Source organism: Mustela erminea, chromosome 4, assembly GCF_009829155.1.
Source record: "Mustela erminea isolate mMusErm1 chromosome 4, mMusErm1.Pri, whole genome shotgun sequence".
Taxonomy (NCBI): domain Eukaryota; kingdom Metazoa; phylum Chordata; class Mammalia; order Carnivora; family Mustelidae; genus Mustela; species Mustela erminea.
This window is the reverse complement of record NC_045617.1, coordinates 58,103,783-58,123,157: the sequence shown is the minus strand read 5'-3', so window position 1 is coordinate 58,123,157 and position 19,375 is coordinate 58,103,783. Positions and strand designations below refer to the sequence as shown.

General features: G+C 36.5%; 1 protein-coding gene across 7 annotated transcripts in view; it reads left to right on the top strand.

Moving 5' to 3' along the window:
• The window catches only part of UTRN (utrophin), a 504,882-nt gene that overhangs the window by 265,737 nt on the left and 219,770 nt on the right, over positions 1 to 19,375 (top strand). For 6 of the 7 annotated variants that reach the window (XM_032338010.1, XM_032338009.1, XM_032338007.1 and 3 more), the window contains one exon: positions 3,090 to 3,279. In XM_032338010.1, coding sequence (XP_032193901.1) covers positions 3,090 to 3,279 — 190 coding nt within the window. Of the gene's footprint in view, positions 1 to 3,089; positions 3,280 to 8,249; positions 9,009 to 19,375 lie in introns of those variants that run through there. The other variant, XM_032338013.1, reaches the window with a different exon arrangement.

The following is a 19,375-nucleotide window of genomic DNA, read 5'->3' as shown; positions in this document are numbered from 1 at the left end:
TGATTAATTTCTATATAAAGAGGAGTAATGACCTTTTATGAACTCAGAGAAAGGAAATCTGATTGGTCTGGGATGTTCTAAAGAAGGTAGACCTTAACTCTAAGGATCTGTAGGATTTTGGTAAGTGGAGGTGGTCAGAAGGGCGTTTTTTTTTTTAAGATTTAATTTATTTATTTGACACATAGAGAGATCACAAATAGGCAAAGAGGCAGGCAGAGAGAGAGAGGGGGAAGCAGGCTCCCTGTGGAGCTGAGAGTCCGATGCGGGGCTCGATCCTAGGACCCTGAGATCATAACCTGAGCCGAAGGCAGAGGCTTAACCCACTGAGCCACCCAGATGCCCCCAAACGGCATTTTTATGTGTACTTAAGTTTTTGCGGGGGTTCAGCCTTAAGACTATCCCAGAGAAAAAGGAACATATCATGATGACCTGAACAGAGTATTGGACAGAACTGGGGGATAGGCTAGAAAAGTAAACTAGTGATAGATTATGGAGGACATTGAGATTCAGGAAAAGCAATTTGGGTTTATTCTGTAGTCAGCCAAACACTACTGGAGGTTTTTTAGTAGCTAAAGGCTCAGGTGAAGTTGGTGGCTTATGAATAGAAACAGAAAGCTTTCATGTCTGGTTTTTTTTCACTTAGCAGAACACATTTGAGATTCCTTCCATGTTGTTGCATCTGTCAGCAGTTGACTGTTGAGTAATACTCCATCATAGACAGCGCACACCACAGCTGATCTGTTTACTGCTTGATGACATCTGGGTTATTACCTGTTTGGGGCTATTATGAATAAAGATTTTCATATGGATTTTTTGTGAGTGTGTGATTTCATTTCTTTTGAGTAAATACTGAGGAGTAGGATTGCTGGATTGTTCTTGAGTACATGGTTAACTTTATTGTTATTATTTTTTTAACTTTATTTATTTATTTGACATAGAGAGAGATCACAAGTAGGCAGAGAGGCAGGCAGAGAGAGGGGGGGAAGCAGGCTCCCTGCTGAGCAGAGAGCCCATGCAGGGCTCCATCCCAGGACCCTGAGACCATGACCCAAGCCGAAGGCAGAGGCTTAACCCACTGAGCCACCCAGGCACCACCCATGGTTAACTTTATAAAAAAAAATCTTCCAAACTGGTTCTTAATGGTGGTACCGTTTTACACTCCCTCTTGCAAATGTATGAGAGTGGCAATTACTCTGTATTCTCAACAGCACTTGGTGCAGTCATTTTCTTAAAGCCATTCTAATGTGGAGCGATGTCTCATTGTGGTTTGAATTTACATTTCTCTGATGATTAATGATGCGGAGTATCTTTTCATGTGCTTATTTGCCATCCAAATATCTTCTATGATGATCTGTATTTAAATATTTTACCTACTGTGTTTGTTGTTGTATGTAGAAGATATGTGTTCATTATAAATTCAAAGAATACAGAAAAAGTACAATTGGAAAGTAAACCACCTTAAGTCCCATCACCTAGAAATAACTTTTAATGTTAACATTCCAGACATTTGTCCTTTTATCTATATATATACATATATCTATGTATATATATATATACAGACCTGTATATAAGACAGGTGGATGGATGTGTGATGTACAGATAGATGAATGGGTGAACTAGAAAATATATATAAATATATATAAATGAGATCATATTACACATGCTGACTTTTCATTGTGATATAGTTCATATACCATGAAATTAACCCTTTTAAAGTATACAACTTAGAGGTTTTTAGTACATTCACCATGTAGTGCAGTCATCACAATACTCTTAATTTTAGAACATTGTATCGTCCCAAAAAGAAACCAATTACCCAATTATCAGTCAGTCCCCATTGCCTTCCACTCCAGTCCTAGGTAACAACTAATCTCTTTTCTCTCTGTGTAGATTTACCTCTTTTGGACACTTCATATAAATATGAATGGATTCACACAATATGTGGCCTTTTGTGTCTTGTTTCTCTCACTTAGCATGTTTTCAAGGTTCATACATGTTATAACAATTATTAGTACTTTATTCCTTTTTATGGTTGAGTAATTCGTGTATTGGTATACTATATTTTATCTATCCATTTCTTTATCAGTGGACATTTGGGTTGATTGTATTATTTGGCTATAATAAGTAATGATGCTCTCTGAAAACTTGTATACAAGTTTTTGTGTAGATACATGTTTTCAATTCCCTTGGGTTTAAACACCCTAGGGTGAATTGTTAGTCTCCAATTTTAATTTTTGTTGTTACTGTTGTTGTTTTGAGAAAAAGAGAAAGAGAGAGTGACACAGGGAGGGATAGAGGGGGAGAGAGAGAGAATCTTAACTAGGCTCCATGCCCAGTGCAGAGCCCTATGTGGGACTCAATATCATGACCTGAGCCAAAACCAAGTCAGATGCCTAACTGACCGAGTCACCCAGGTGCACCTAAAATTGTTTGTTTTCTTCTTTTGAAGCTCTGAGGTCTATAAAGTTTTAAAATTTGAAATTTACATGTATGTGTATCTCTTAAATCATACAACTCCGTATTTCTGTGTATTAATTTTGATGTAGAGTTAATGAAGGTTTTATAAAAGCTTTATTGTCCATTGTTTTTCAGATATATTAGTAAATCAGCTTAAAGAACCAATTTGTATTGATCTGAGTTGTTTTAAATTACGTAAAGTAAGCCCTTTACATTATTTTCATTTTATCTTAAGTATTTCTTCTGATTTTACTGCTTCCTAGAATTCATTTAGTTATTCATTGTATGAATATTTAGTGATATTTCCTCTGAGTGTGAGGCACTATATGAAGATACTGAAATAAAACATTGGGGGATAACAATATACAGTTAGGCGTTGCAAAAATGGAGTCATAATTATTTTATGATATGGATGTGATTTTGTTAATATTTATATGTCTCTTCTCACTATTCACATTACTCCTCCCATGAAGGATTATTCAAGACACATACTCAAATCAATGTCCCAGTTACATTAGGTCCTTAAATTGATAAAGACTCCTCGGAGGCTGTCTGTTTGTTTGTTGGTGTGCGTGATGTAGACTGTCCCACGGTAAGTAATAGAGACGTGCCTGTCATGTTGTTCCTTGCAGCATTGCTGACAGACAGAGTGCCTTGGAAGCGGAGTTGAGGACAGTGCAGGCCTCTCGCCGGGATCTGGAGAACTTCCTAAAGTGGATACAAGAAGCAGAAACCACAGTTAATGTGCTTGCAGATGCCTCTCAGCGGGAGAATGCTCTTCAGGACACTGTGCTGGCGAGGGAGCTCACACAGCAGCTTCAGGCAAGTGCGCGGGGCCCTGCACCCAGCATTTTTAGTTCCATGGTGCTCTTCTGATGCAGTGACTTGCAAACTGATTACCGTTCAAGGGTGAGGTTGTTACTTCATTCGGTTATGAGATCCGTACTCCCCTGTGAAACACTGGTTTCTGGAAATAAGATTTCTAAAATATTTCACTTAGTAAGAGTGGAAAAACACCTTGTTTTATGGAAATAATAATTGTTTATTTAGACTTACAGGCTCATAGCTGTTCTGTTTTTGTCATTTTAAGCCCTGTGACACAGCCTTATTGAATCCTAAATTATAAGGGCATTTCCTTTTAATATGAAGTTGTTCCTTTCTCCATTTATTATAACATACTTAGTATAAAAGCTGCAAAGGCTCTGTGGCTTAATTTACAACTAAGAACATTGGGCTTGGAGGTATTACTTTTATGTCTTTAGCTTGATAGCTGTGATTGTACATGCAGTCTGAGATTCAGATTTTTCTGCTCTGCGAAATGTGCTAACACAAAACCTTTCCTCTACAAAAATGTATGAGGAATCGCACGTAGCATGACTGTCCTCTTGCCCTGCCCCCAAGGACAACTGCGTTAGTGCCCTTGAAGTTACCGCCTTTGTGCAGAATGACCTTGTCTTGCCAGTCACAGATGTTATCCTTTAAAACTTGGTTTTAAAACTGATTTTAATGGCACAGTTCCCTTGTCTACCACAGTTTCATGTCTACTTACTTCTATCTACCTTGTCATTCACACATCATTTTGACTGTTATTATTTCTGAAATGCCTTTGAGCTCATGACCCAATGTCATGTCTTCTCCTGTCCCAGCCAATCACATGACTCCTCAAGGGCAGAAATTACGTTACTCCGCACTGTTGCCTATGCGATGCTGTGTGTGCACATTCTGGGTAGATACTGACTGTTGCCCATGGACCCTAATTTTGCCATTATGAAATTCAGTGTGATCACCTTTTTGAGTCCTTTCTCGGAATTCTCTTCTCTTGAAACTCAGAGTGTTCACAAGTATGTAGATCTGGATAGAGGGTGTAGTAGCTTTCTTAGAACTATTCTTATGAATTATTTTTAAGTTTAAAACTGTTTTCACATAAAAGGTACCAAAAAAATTTTTTAAAGGACCTTTTGAGAATAGACTTATCTGTAACGTGTTCCCATGTATCCGGGCTATTTGGGGTGTTGTATGGTGGAGTCCTCGAGATTAATTCAGTGAAAATCTGTGTTTACTTACATCACTTCTTACTTCTTATTCATTGCATAATATATTTGTGACTTGGTAATGAGGGTGACCCAACAGGTATGGAGGTTAAATATGTGCTTTTGTCTCATCATCTAGAATCTCGGGAGGGTACTGTCCATGTTATCTGAAGAAATATTTAGCTATCATCTCATTTTCAGGGGGTTAGAGAGGGCTCTAAATGTGGGCCAATGCTAGAATGGATTATTTTTTATGATTTAAACAACTGGAAGCCTGACCTATAAATGCTCACAGATGCTTAACTTTATATAATGGTGTTAAACTCAGAAGATACTCAGGCTGTGCATTTGAGGAGGCACCAGTTTTTAGACAATGAGCAAAGGAGGTGCGGAATGAACGTGATGTGAGCATCAGCAAAATGCAGACTTGTTTGAGGGTTTAATAATGTCTTCTGGCACATTTTATCTTGGGATAGATCCTTACCATAGCCAAAATTCTTTGCAATATTTCGTGAGTAGCAAAACTGTAGAAATAAATGTAAATGAAGATGTTTAAAATCTTTCTAAATAAAAATAACTAGCACAAGATTCCTTGTCTTATGGCAACCAGCACCACAAAGAAAGGTTACTGACTAAAATAATAAAGCACGTTATGACATGCATGGTAAATGCCTCTCAAAAATAGTTGCTGAAATTTAATGTTGTGGCTCATAAGAAGTATTAAAGAAGGCGTTTATTAAGAGCCTATTTCAGTTTGTTTGTCTAAAGATAAACACATGCGTTTGCTTTTATTTAGGATATTTCCCATTATGGTAATTTGCATAATTTTTCACTGCCTTGCTCCTTTTAAAAAAGGATCTTAATTTTAAAACGTTCTCCTCATTTTATTAAAAAAAAAAAAATCCTATGGCTCAATGTTTGGCACCTTATATGCAGATGCAGTTAGAGACGTGTTGGTACCTTTTGCTGCGTATTTCTGAGACAAGAGAATTTAAGTTATCCCGTGACTTTTTGTATTAATGACGCCTCCATTTGTGTGAATGAACAGATAGTTACAATGAATGGCATGTCTGGGAATGGAAAGATGTCTGTCGAAGAAAATGAATGTACAAATAAGAGTGTCTGAAATTAGAAAATAAATCTTCTGGTGACGTGGTGGTGGGCGTGTGGGTGGGGGGGGCAGTTTGTGGGTGCACCAAAAAAGATGGAATGAGGACCTCAGCCTGCATGTGCTCTGTGTACAAGGGGCGTCTGTGGAACTGCTCATGTGACACACTCACTGGTGGCACTTGCTTCCTTTGTATCTTATGACAGCTGGAGGCAGAGCCCTAGGAACATTTCATGAAGAGGCAGAAGTCTAGTCTGTATTCAGTTTAAGGTGACTATGAGTAGGTTTTGCTAAAGGGTAGTTTGGAAGCACCGGGGAAGATGAAGATTAATTTCTGGGAGTATGCTAGGATATATGCCATTTCCGTGAAGGATGGATGATGATTTGGATTTATGTATTTATGTTTTACTGCCTGACTGCAGGGCATTTAGGCTTTTCTCCTCAGCAGAGTTGGTAAGAGAAAACCCAGTCCTTTGGAAAGAGAAGCTCTGGAATTTCTGAGTGGTCCAGATCATAGAGGGTCTCGTTTGACTTGCTAAGTATTTTGCATTTTAACCTGGTAACAACAGGGAGAAGTCATTAAAGAAGAGTGAGCAAGGGAGTGACACAGTGGGATTTGTGTTTTATTAGGAATCCAGCTGATGTGTGAGGAATGGATTTGAGCTGGGCAAAACTTCGAATAGGTTGTGTAGACTGCTAAGATCATCTTGCAGCCATCTGGTGAGAAGGGGTAATGACCCGAAATGAGTCAGTCACAGGGGGGAATAGACATACCAACTTGATAGCATGGGTAGACAAGGGAAGGGTAGAGACTAAGAAGATTGCCTGGCGGGATTAGAGGCTGAGATTGGGTATATAGGGAAGGAACAACTCAGGGAGGTGGTGCCAGTTAGTGTGGAGTGCGTAGGAATGATTGATTTCATTTTGATTATGTTGAAATAAGGCATTTGGGTAACATCCAGGAGAAGCTTCTGTGCCCTTGTCACTGTGGATCTGTTGATCTGTTGTTAGGTAAGGGAATTTGACTCGAGTGCAGAAACTTTTTTTTTTTTTTTTTTTGAAGGAAAGCCTATTATTGTTTTCCCTCTCAGTTTATCTGTTGGTTCAGTTGCATTTATTCTGAATTTCCTTGTCTACTTTCTAGGATATTGTTATCATTTTAATTATACTGCAAAATAGAAGCTTTAGAGTTTAGCAGGAACCAGTGAATTGAGATGATCTGATTCTTTCCTGGACAAAAGCCCGCTGCCCGGCTGCCCTCCTGGGGGTGGTTTTATCATGGGTAGCTGTTTTTGCTCTCGCACAGGATGTGTTTGCGGGTTGTTGTATTTTCATCTCCCGAGTTCTCTTTCAGCCTGACTTTCCTCCCTTCAGTCCATAGGTGTGGGTTTTGATTGTCAGATTGTTGCTGCTCTTGTACCTACCTCCAGAGCCAGCAGGGTGCTTGGCAGGTAATACCTCTATTGTGTAAGCTGCCCCTGCTGGTTCAGGGACAGGCATTATAGCTTCATATATTTTTTTTTATAGCAGCTTTATTGACCTATAATTCACATTCCACACAAGCTACCACTTAAAGTATACAATTTAGTTGTTTTCTGTTTCACAGAATTGTGCAACAATCACCACAATCAAATAGAACATTTTTATCCTCCCACCAAAGTAACCACATAAGGCTTTGCTGTTAGTCCCCCCTTTACCAGCTCCCCAAACCCTTACACCGAAATAATCACAAATCTACTGTTTGTGTCTATATTTTTGCCTATTAACTTAATGTTTTTAATTACATCATTGACTGCCTCTTCCGATTTTGGCTTTGTACAGATATTTTGAGCTTCTCCAGAGGGAGGCAGTGTAGGTTCTCATTATAGGCTTGCAGGGATAAAAAAAAAAAAAAAAAAAAAAAAAAACAGAAGCAGAAGCAGCAAAATACACAAAACCCTGCTTGATAAACACAACTGTATGAGACCTAGTATAGGACTTTCTATCACACCAACATGAAGGACCGAGAAGGCAGACGAAGTAAAAGAAGAGAAACAAATACTTCCAGGACTGCATTTCTTTTAAAGAATCCTGACAATAGTAGAGAAATAGCAGCCTTACCTGGGCTATTAGTTTGAGCAGGACACTGATAATGAGAAACACCTGGTTTCTCTTTCTGGCTGTGCCCTTTGACCCAGTCCTTTAATCATTCTGGGTTATTTTGCTTATTCCCTAAGCATACTTTACTCCAACTGATACTTGTAATAGTATCCAAGCCACAGTAGAAGACACATCTCACATATGCATATACAAATAAAACCCCCAAAATCTGTCCCTGGTTTTTATATCATATAATCTTGTTTTATGTTTCTTACTTACAAAATTAAGACAGCATTATAGCAAATAAGATGAGATCACGAAGATGCTATCTAAGGGGAAATGTGGCAATTGGAATGTTAGTAGTCAGTTACAGACTTTTTTTTTCTTTTTTGTATTTTATTAAGTTCACTGTTCCAAAAGAGAAGTCCTAACCTAACATTAGAAATTCGATTTCTCATGACTTTTCTTTGAGGCAGGCATCTGAGAGCCCATGGACAACCCTGTTTTTAGGGTGTCCTAGGTAGAGCCACACACCCCCTGCAGGAGTCCCTTATTCCGTTTCGTTGTAGATGATCTTGTTCTGAGACCTGTCTGGAGGTGATTTATTAGCACTTAATGGAGGGGCTGATATCATTAAAGTCAGGTACCCTTCTGCTCTTCTCAAGATTTATAACAATGTCTGTTCACTCAGCCCACGGAGCCCAGCCAGAGCTGCCTTTAGTCGGGTGGTGAACGCATCTCTGTTTAGAGGGAGTGAAGGAATACCGCTCAATCAGATCTCTTGATATAAACTAGCCTTGAGGCATGTACCTTGGTGATGTGTTGAATCTCGGTTCCCAGGGGATGTCTGCTATGTATCTGCAGCTTTAATGTTTCACTTAATATCCTTTTTGGCTACGGAGCGCGTACTCCTCTCCAGCAGCAGGCAGCGTTTGGCTCAACAACTTGCTTATTGTCTGCCCATGCCGTGCTGAGCGACTGCCGGCTGGGAGCATCTGCCGGGGGGGCTTTCTTCGTGGCGTTTGTCTGTGTTTTTTTAAATTGAGAAGTTGAAGGAAAACCAGCCTTCTTTTGCCTAGCACCTCAACCCCTGTATCTTTCACATGCGTTCCTGGAAACGAGCATGCTCAGAGAACTGGCAAATCATTGTCCAGTGACCGGGAGGAAATGATCATTGCTCTTCATTTATAATGCAAATTCTGAGGTGTCTCCAGAAGTGTGGTAAACTTAAAATGATGGCTGTGGTGAGAACGTCTCTGCAGAAAGTTGTGGTTTTGTTACATCGTTTACAAAGGATGGCAGTTTCTTCTCCTCGGTATCAGAAGCTCTGTAAGGTAACTGAGTGATTGAAATGAGGATCTTGGGTGTCTGACAATTCTCCTGTTTCTCAGGCTCTAAAAACTAAGCTTTCAGCGTGCTTACCAAGGAGAGATTCCTTTTCTTAGTGACTGATTATAAAAGCTGTTAAAGTGAATTGCTTCATTGAATTTTGTTTGGGCATCTGAAACAAGCATTGTTTTAGTGCATCGTTTATTTTGCATTTGACAGAATCTTCTGAGAAGGGCTGATAAACTATTTGGAGAAAATATGGCAAAACTACATTCATTAAGACCTATTATCTCTGTGATACTTTGTAATGTCTCCATATTAAATGGTATATTAATCTTGTGTGAATTTCAGTAAATTGAAAAGAAGAGTTTAAAATAATTCAGTAGATTACTGAATAACTGTCTGTCCCTTTCTAGCTAGTTGTTTTACCATTAAAAAATTAAAGCACATTTTAGAAACCACTAGATGAAATCTCATTATAAAATATCCCCTATATTCTTGACTCTTCGTATATTATAGCTGAACCTGAAGAACTTAATTTTATTTGAACAGGTGGATTAAGTACACTTTCAAGAGGCAACTTGTTTGACACTTGCAAATTTCAAGTACTACGTCATCCTAAACATAAACCATTGAATGGGCTCCTGTGTTTTAAAGAAAAGTTGGCTGTTGCATTTTTTTATTCTAGTTTGATTTATACCACATTCATACTGTCTCATTACTTTGTCAAAAATTGGAGCAATTTGATAGAAAAGGAAGAAGGAATTGTAACAGGAATGTGAAAGCAATTTATACAGCACCGCAGTATCACATTCTGCCTTCATCATGCTCTTAATACCATATTCTCAAGAATGTATCTTGTTGCCCTGTTAGCTGCCCAGACTCGTTTGTATTTGGAATGACTGTCTCTAGGACAATGGGACTTTCCCAGTGATGTAAAATATGACCTGTCCAAGCATCTAAACTGCATGTTATGTGGCAGTACATTAGAAGGGGAAAGCAGTATTCCATTAACTTTATCATATATTTTTATTTTGTACAGCTCGGTCAATTAACTGTAATTCTGTCTAGAAACTTTTTTTTTGGGAAAAGTTTTAGGAGATAAATTGTTAGTGGAGCATTCTTTGCAGAAATACTTATAAGGGTTTCATTTGCATGAGAAATTACTTGAATCTTCATACAACTTAATAATTAATTTAGTTGTAAAAATCCATGCATTAATTATTTCAGTGTGTCGTGTCTTGGTTCACTTCAGAGAATACGTTTATTCTGATATAAACATTCTGTGTATTTCAAGAACAGGCAGCTTTGATAACAGTATAAAAGCTCATTCACTAACGCACGATATTTTACCTCTTTAAGTACAAGTGCGAATATATAAAGCATTTTTTTTTATTAGCTGGGTTATTTTTTTGATCCACTTATATGCATACTTTCACAAAATCAGGTCTTTTTCTCAAGTCACATGACCAAAGTATTGTTAGTTTGAGGTAGGAAATGGTAGAAGTTCAGATATTAGAGAAAGTTACTTAGTTTCATAATTATACCCCAAATAAGCACAAGTTTAACTACTGAAGTCATTGGGTAAATTAATTGCTATCAGAAGTCCTCTTTGGATAGATTTCTTGAGACTTATATTTTCCTAAAGAAACCATTAAAATTTAAATGTTTAGAATAAATGTACTTTTGCTTTTAAAAAATTAAAACTTGTGTTGTTTGCAGTTGAAATGTTATCTTCCACATTTCTTTGCTTGGATGCAAAATTAACAACTGCCCAGATAATCAAATGGGGAATATGCAATTCCAGTACTTGCCAGCAGGTGTCAATATAAGGCAGTGATATATAAGATTTTGGTTGAGGAACTAGAAGTCTACAATAGGAGGTGGCAAAATTACTATGAAATAAATCAGCTAGTAACAGATATTATTTATTTGCTTGGTTATATTTTGAAAATTTATCGTAGTTACTGATCTGTGTTAACTTATATGGTATAAATTAAAAGTTTTAGTTGCAGAACTAAATATTAACCATTGGTATCCCAAATATTGACATAGGTAGGTATCTATCTATAGCAAGAGAAAATATGTAATTGTATGATAATTATCAATAGTCTTTGTATGCTATTTAAACATTTAAACAAGTTTGATGTTTATTTAGTTTAAGACACCATAAATTCTTTTCCCCTTAAATTGTGGATGTTATAATGAGTGTCTCTCCCTAGACCTCCTACATTCTCTAAATTTAGTTTCTTAGAAAGGAAATGCTGTAAGTTTCAGTGTTTTTTCACAAAAATATAGAGGTCTCTTGTAAATGCATTTACAAATCAAAGTGAATGGGAAAAAATGTTGCATAATCAAAGGGAGATGTGACTATTTTAAATTCATATTGAGATTTTGAAATTCAGTGTCTGTTAATATTCTTACCTGCTTTTCTTCTTTAGGATCTTTTTACATCTTATGTGGAAATTTAGTCTTTTATCAGACTTTCCTCTGTGATACCTTGTCTTTGCTTATTTTCATACTTCTCTGGAGTGTCAGAAAACAGTTCATATATTACACTTTTGGAAATTTATGTTGAATATTCTCATTTTGTGTGTTTCCTCTGTTTTGAAGGGGGGAGGATAGGCAGAACTTGGCATTCATGGCTCTCAGAGTTAAAATATGCTTTTCTTCCTCTTCACCTATTTACCCATTTACTTGTATTTTTCCCTTTAAAAATATTTCTTCTATATTATACATCTCATAAAATTTGTGTAGGAAACTGAAATGGAAGTGCCGCTTACTTGGAGATATAATTAGCAGCAGTGAAATTGCCCCGATGACCTAAAATCACCTCATGCTGGATGCTAATTTTTCCAGATTGGTTTTGATTGCTTAGTTCCTTTAAAATATTAATGATTAGAAAAAACAGTTTTTCTTCTCATAGAGAGCACAGCAAAGGCAACAACGTAAGTGATTAAAAAATAAAATTGACTTTGTTTTCATTGTTATGTGATTATATTGATGATATTTTATCATTAAATTTTTGTATAAAGCTGAATTTATGTTGAGTTGGAAAAGAGTTTCATAAGTCTTGTTTTCTTCTTTGGTGTCCATTTTCATAAAATTCTTATTAATTGAAGACATGGTAAAAGCATTTTTCTTTGTAAAGCAGATTGGGATATGAACTATTATAGCAAAATAAGAAAAAAATGTACAATTAGTGTTATAAATTGGAATCCTCATGACTTAATAAGCATTTTAACATTTTTGATTTAAGTAATAGAAATTCTATTTGCCTATATACATATGTAAATCACTTTAGCTTATGTGGCTTTAATCATCTGCAAACTTTTTTGATCCTGTAGTCCTATCAGCAAAAATATTGTAAATATTCACACACACACACACACACACACACACACACATAAACATATAGTCATTTTAAAATTATACACATATGTTGTGGACAAATCACATATTAAATATTAGTAGAACATAGTTTTATTCTTTTTACTATTCTCTTCTTACACCTCAGTTGATTTTCCTTTTCTCTCTGTGTCATACACATGGCATTTGGTGACTGATTTAGTGAAATTGTGGCTTTCCTGATGTTGCTGATCTTGAAGTATCCCTGAAAAACCATGTCTTCTGTGGTATCAGAGCAGCTATCGATGAGTACTCTTGAAGAATAGAGACCAGAAGATCTTGCCATCTTGCCCCGCAAACTTGGATTGACTGGTGATGTCTACAGAAGTCTTGTGTGTGTGTGTGTGTGTGTTTACGTGTAGACAACATGGAGCTATGTGGAAGGATGTATGGCCACAGAGGTATATAGTGTCTGAACAGAGTTTCAGATTCATTGACAAAGTGAATCCACACACCATTTTTCACCTTCATGTGTGGGTTCCCTTTATTTAGAGGTAGTTATGATTGAGTATGTGTTTTTAAGAAGGTGTGGAATGGAATGATATATTTTCAACCCCACATAGTTAAGCTTTGTTTTTTTGTTTGTTTTTAAAGATTTTATTTATGTATTTCACAGAGAGAGACACACACACAGCAAGAGAAGGAACACAAGCAGGGGGAGTGGGAGAGGGAGAAGCAGGCTCCCTGGGGCGGACCCAAGGATCATGACCTGAGCTGAAGGCAGACGCTTAATGAATGACTGAGCCACCCAGGTGCCCCTAAACTTTGTTTTTTATTTCCAAACATTTCCCTACCTTTATTCCCCAACATTTCCCTACCTTTTCCACCCCCATGGAAAACTACTACCCATGGGTAATCAAATCTTCACGTGTTTTAGGGTGACGGTGCTTTACTTAGTTGTGATCTGAATGTCAAATTTTAAGTCTTGTCAGGTCAGCTCTCAGTCTCTATAATCAAATCGTACACATGATCGGTTGACCCATAGAAGGCTGGAGTCATGGTCTCTGCCTGGAGGTAGAACACCCATTGATCATATGAGCATTGGCTCTTCTTGGTTTTATGAGAAATTTTCAATTTGGTTACCTCAGAAAATTTGTGAAGGGTGAGGTATAATGGAGGAAAATGCCATACATGGAAGGATTTGCATACCTTTAACCAGTCACCATTGATGCATTAGGCACGTTGCATCACAACTCAATGGACCCTGGGCAGACTACTTCTCTTTCTCTCCATTTCTTTCTGCGCCCTTTCAGGGGGCTGAGATGATAGTGAAGTGGGTCATTGGAGACAGCAATTGTATCTCTACATGTCATCAGATATTTTCTTGTGGCTTCCAAAAGCAGCAACATGATTTCAGATGATTCTCTGATCTCTGTGTTGCCAAAGCTCCCCAAGTCAAGATGTATATCAAAATCATTTTCTTTTCTTTTTTCTTATTATTATGTTCAGTTAGCCAACATATAGTACATCATAAGTTTTTGATGTAGTGTTCAACGATTCATCAGTTGTATATAACACCCAGTGCTCATCACAACACAAGCCCTCCACAATCATTTTAAAATCTGGTTATCTAACTAACATTTTTTAAATCAGGAAACTCTTGCTATCAATGACTTTTGGCTAGGTGTAGTATAATTAGATATGCTTTGTCAGTTAACAAAAAGTAATTAAAACCATTCTACAAGATTGCATTTTAAATAGTTCCTTGATAGTCAAGATACCATTATTTGCGTAAGTCTAGATCTGTGATCTACAAATCAGGGAGAAGTCAATTGGACAGAGTTGGAGTAGCATTATGGATAGGGATAAAAATTCTCCTTTGTTTTTAGAGTAGCATTTGATAATTGTGACTAAAATGTTGATGATCTGTGTTTACCTAGGGGTAAAGTTTTTTAAATTTCAAGGGGAAATTTCCAAGATGAATGTACTGCTGGATTTTAAATGTACAGACATGATCCACTCCCTCTTACTAGGAACTGTGAGCACTGCCAGCTTCTCTTGATATATTTGGTGGTTTATTTTTAGCTCTCTAAAATAAGCAATTAGTAGAACTCTTACCATAGAGATAAAGATTATAGAAAATTTCATGCTGTGGTAGGTTTCTCAGTTTCACAAAGTTTATTCATTTCTGGGCAAGGTAAATGAGTCCAAATAATTGAAATTGGAAAGCATAAAGTGCATGCGACGGTTTCTTTTCATTTTTCTTCTAGTTTGTTATGTGGAATTGTAGAAGATTAATTTATAACAAACCTCACTTATAAAAGCAGACAGAGCCTTTTAATGCTTAATAAATAACATGCTGATATGAGAGTATGGCTTGATAAAGCTTAAGCAAGAATTTTGGAAAAACGTCAAATGGAAAATGGCGTTGTACTGTTTTCACAATAGACTAGTTTACTTTAGCTTTAAGAAAATTGAAAGAAAAATGGTCAAACACAGCAATAGAATAACTGTAGGCTTTCATGAGTAAAAAAAAGTCTTGTTACTACTGATGTAGCTTCCTTTCATTTTTAGAGTGTTTTAGAGTTTACAGTGTTTTAACATATTTCATCATTAATACATATGGTGTTAATTAGTAATTATATTATTACTGATCCTTAAGAGATAGGTAGGAAAGAGATCATCATTTTTCCCATTAACAAATGGAGAAACGGTATTGGTACATTGACAGGTTAGGGAACATGTCAATAATTGCTTGGCTAGGGTTCCTGGGTGGCTCAGTTGGTTAAGTGTCTGACTTGGGCTCAGGTCACGATCTCAGGATCCAAGGATCTGTCCCATGTTGGGCTCCACACTCAGTGGAGAGTCTGTTTCTCCCTGTCTCTCTGCCCCTCCCCTTGCTCGTGCTCCTTCTCTCTCTCTCTCAAATAAAAAAAAAAAAATGCAAACATAATTGCTTAGCTAATATGTGGCACAATCTGAACTAAACGTAGGTTGTCTGAATCTTGTGTCTCCTTACACTTAATTTCAGATAGTTTTAGGGATATCTGGACTAAGTTTCAGATTTTTAGGGATGCTAGACTAAAATGAGCCATACCATAGAAAGCGAAATCACATTAACTAGGTAGTAGATATAGTTTTATTCTACATTCTCTTGCCATACATCTCATTTTCTAAAGAAATTTAGCCTCTAGTATCCTTTAAGACATGAGGAGATGTTGGAAATTCTCTGATTGAACTATTTCATTTTACAGATGAGGAGACAGATCATCTATAAGGGATATTTTATTGCTGCTCGTTTTGTAGGATGGAAATGTACTTGTTTTCTCCTAGAAGTTTAAGCCTCATGGAATATGTCTTTTCAAAAGTACTTTTGTATTTGAATTCTAAGAGAACAAAGATTTCATTCTAGTTTAAATTTATATAGTGGGTACTCTTTTAATAGGCTTATTTTGCAGTTTTATAAAAAAGATGGGTTGGTTCATTTTAATGCAAATTAATATAGTTGGTTCTGGGTTTTGATTCATAATTTAGTTTGGTTTGAGTCTCAGTACACAAGTATTGAATTATGTATTCACGGAAACAAATTCTTTAGCCTCAAATATAGTTTTTTTATCATTATATTTAAAAGTACATAATAGCTCCTTAAAAGTATAAATTGAAAATAGTCAACTAATTTTCTAGACTGGGTCCTTTCTAATAGGAAATTTGTGGGTTTTTTTTAATCATTGTTTTTTGTTAGTTTTTGTTTTTGCAATTCAACTCAAAATCATGTATTTAATGGTTATCATATGCTGAAGTACATGGTAGGCAGCATAAGCATGAAGTACAGTATTGCATTTTTGACGTACAATAAAGAAGTTCAAGTAACTTGTTCTGAAGACTCAGCTTGAGGTAGTGCAAGGAAAAGTTTCCCTGACCACTGAGCTTATGACAGAAACTCTTGTAGGATGAGTATTCCTCAATTTGTGTGTGTGTGGGGGTCCTCCTCTAGATTATTGATAGGCTCCCAGATGGCACTTGAAAATCTAGATGACCCACAGTGAAACTGATGGAATCTTCATTCACATCAAACATCACATTTGGAAGAAGTCCCATTGCATTGTCTGAAACTGAACAGAGCAAATAAGTAATCTTTACTATGACTGACACTGGAGGAAAAACAAGTATGTTTGCTTCGAAGAGAATGGGAAGAAATTGTTGAGCCTCTTAATGTATCCTATCATGTTTAAGAATTACGGGTTTTGATGTCATCAGTTTTGAGTCCCAGTTCACTCTCAAAACATGGGAATTACTGTTGTTGGTACAGGTATACTATTAATTATAGCCTTTTATGGAAAGCTCTTAACATTTGACTCAAAAATTATATAGAATGAGTTTAGTTTTACTTTTTTTCAGGGCATACTTTGCAAGAGTTTAAAGACATGAAGGGAGAGAAAACTTTTTGCTTGAAAACAGTATCTGACACTATGTACTCCAGGTTCAGCATTTTAAAAGGCCAAGGTGGGGTGCCTGGGTGGCTCAGTGGGTTAAGCTGCTGCCTTTGGCTCGGGTCGTGGTCTTGGGGTCCTGGGACCGAGTCCCGCGTTGTCGGGCTCTCTGCTCGGTGGGGAGCCTGCTTCCTTCTCTCTCTCTCTGCCTCGCTCTCTGCCTACTTGTGATCTCTGTCAAATAAATAAATAAAATATTTTAAAAAAATAAAATAAAAGGCCAAGGTGTGTGTGCACCTATTCAGTGTGAGTGGCCAGGGGGCCGGAATCCCTTAAGCCCGCATGATTGTAATATGGACATAAGGGAAGTTTGTCTGTGATTAGGGCTTGTTTTTTTTGTTTTTGTTTTTGTTTTTTGTTTTAAATAAACTTTCTTACTAACTTTATATAGTTTTAAATAAACTTTCTTACTAACTTTATATATCATGAATGTTTTCCCATGTCATTAATCATTTCTTACATTGTGATTTTTTTTCATAGTGTTAAATATAATTGTATTGAATGACTACAGGGTAGTTTACTGAAGCCATCAACTCTGGTTAGATAACTAGGTTATTACCAGTGTTCTCATGATAAATAATTCCATGATGGATGTTGTTATACATCATTGAGTACATCCTGATTATTTCCAGGATGTGTTTTTAGAATAGAATAACTGGACCAAATTAACATTCGATGGCTTCAGTTTATATATTGCCGAATTTCCATCTTGCGAGGTGTTACCCATTTTATGTCCATTGGCAGCTTGAGTGCCTAATTTCCTGCGCCCTCCCAGAAAACAGGCGATATCAGTTAGAAAGTATTTTATGAAATTGTTAGATGGAAAACATAGCCATGTTGTAGAATGTAAACTAAAATCTAGTGAGGTTAACTGATTTACCCAAGGGTGGGACCAACTAATCCATTCCAGGAGTGTCTGAGTTCCGGATCCTGGGCTGAGAACCCAAACACTGTGATGTCTAAAACAGGATGGGATAAAGACCGTGTAGTAAAGCTAACAGTTTTTGAACACAGAAGGAAAAAAGTAAACTCTGATTTGAAAATGTCAGGGAAGTATTTAGAGAAAATGTAGTATCTCCTAGGGCTCTCGAGGAGTAGGTTGAGTTTAATAGAGTAGAGAATTCTGAGAATAGACATGTGAATGAGCAAACACAAGGCACAGAAGTGTGTCATCGTAGTTAGAAAACATGGGATACTTGTTTATCAGAAGTGGCTATGAAACTCACTCATTAACATTCCCATCTCCATAAAAAAAATATTCTTTTGGTGGCCAGCTGTGTATGCCAGATTGACTTCGATTGTTTCCAAAACGGAGTCCAGTTTTAAAGGAAAAATATTTGTGAGTATTGGCGCTATTCAGACATGAAGGGCATTTCCAAAAGGGAACTATAAAATGAAAAATTGCACAATATCATGTCTTTGAAATAAGAACATAGCTCTTCCAAATGTCTCCTTTAAATGGAACAACCTTCCTTTGGACATGAGTCATTTTGGTATGAGAGTGACAAAAACAGTTATACTTTTAATTGTAACTCAGTTGATGAGAGAATGATATCAAGCAAAATTAAAAGATAATTCACAGTGGAAGTCAGTCTGTCCACTGTTAATTATAGATTTATGGAACCTTAAAGTTAATGAAAATTGAAACTGTTTGACCGGTTTCCTCATTATTATATATGAGGAAACAAAGCCTTAACATTTATAGGGAGCTTTGCCCTTAATGTGCTTTGCTGTATTATTTTATGCTGCCCAAGATCACACAGCCAAGTGATTCTTGGCTATATATTTAAGTTTCCAGGAGATTACTCTAGTGTCCATTACATTTTATGTGTGCTTATTTAAATAGAATGTGTATTTAACTTTGCCTAATATTATAATTTGATGTTTATTTCCATGTTTCTCCTTCTGAATCATCAGTTTCTTGAAGTTGGGGTCATATCTATTTTAGAAGTATTTGCAAAAGTTGAATAAATAACCCAAATTTCTTATTTTTCTGAGATTTACAATGTTGTTATAATATAGTAGAGATGCTGTATTTGGACTCCATATTATTCTTTTTAAAGAGTTTTATTGAAATATTCATGTACAATACAATTCACTCTTTTGAAGTGTACAGTTCAGTGTGGGTTTTTTTTTTTAGCATGTTCATAAGTTGTGCAACTATTACCACAATTAAAATTTTAGAACATACCCCTCCCCAAAGGATCCATGGGCAGTTGCTTCCCATTTTTCTCCACTCTACTCTCCTAGCCCTAGGCAACCACTGATCCATTTTCTGGTTTGTTTGTTTGTTTTCCTTGTTTTTAACATGAGATTGAGAATAAGAGTTTGAAGCCGTAAGTATTAGGTAAAAGGGCTGGAAAAATAATACAATTTGCCGTGATACATTTACTACTTCATCTTACAAAATTTGATAATTTGGGGGTTTTAATTATCAATAAAAGGGTAGCTTTTGTTAAATGGCTTGTAAACCTTTAGCACCATAAAATATGGTATTTATTTTTCATATTAATTATTTACAGTACTGTAAAAAT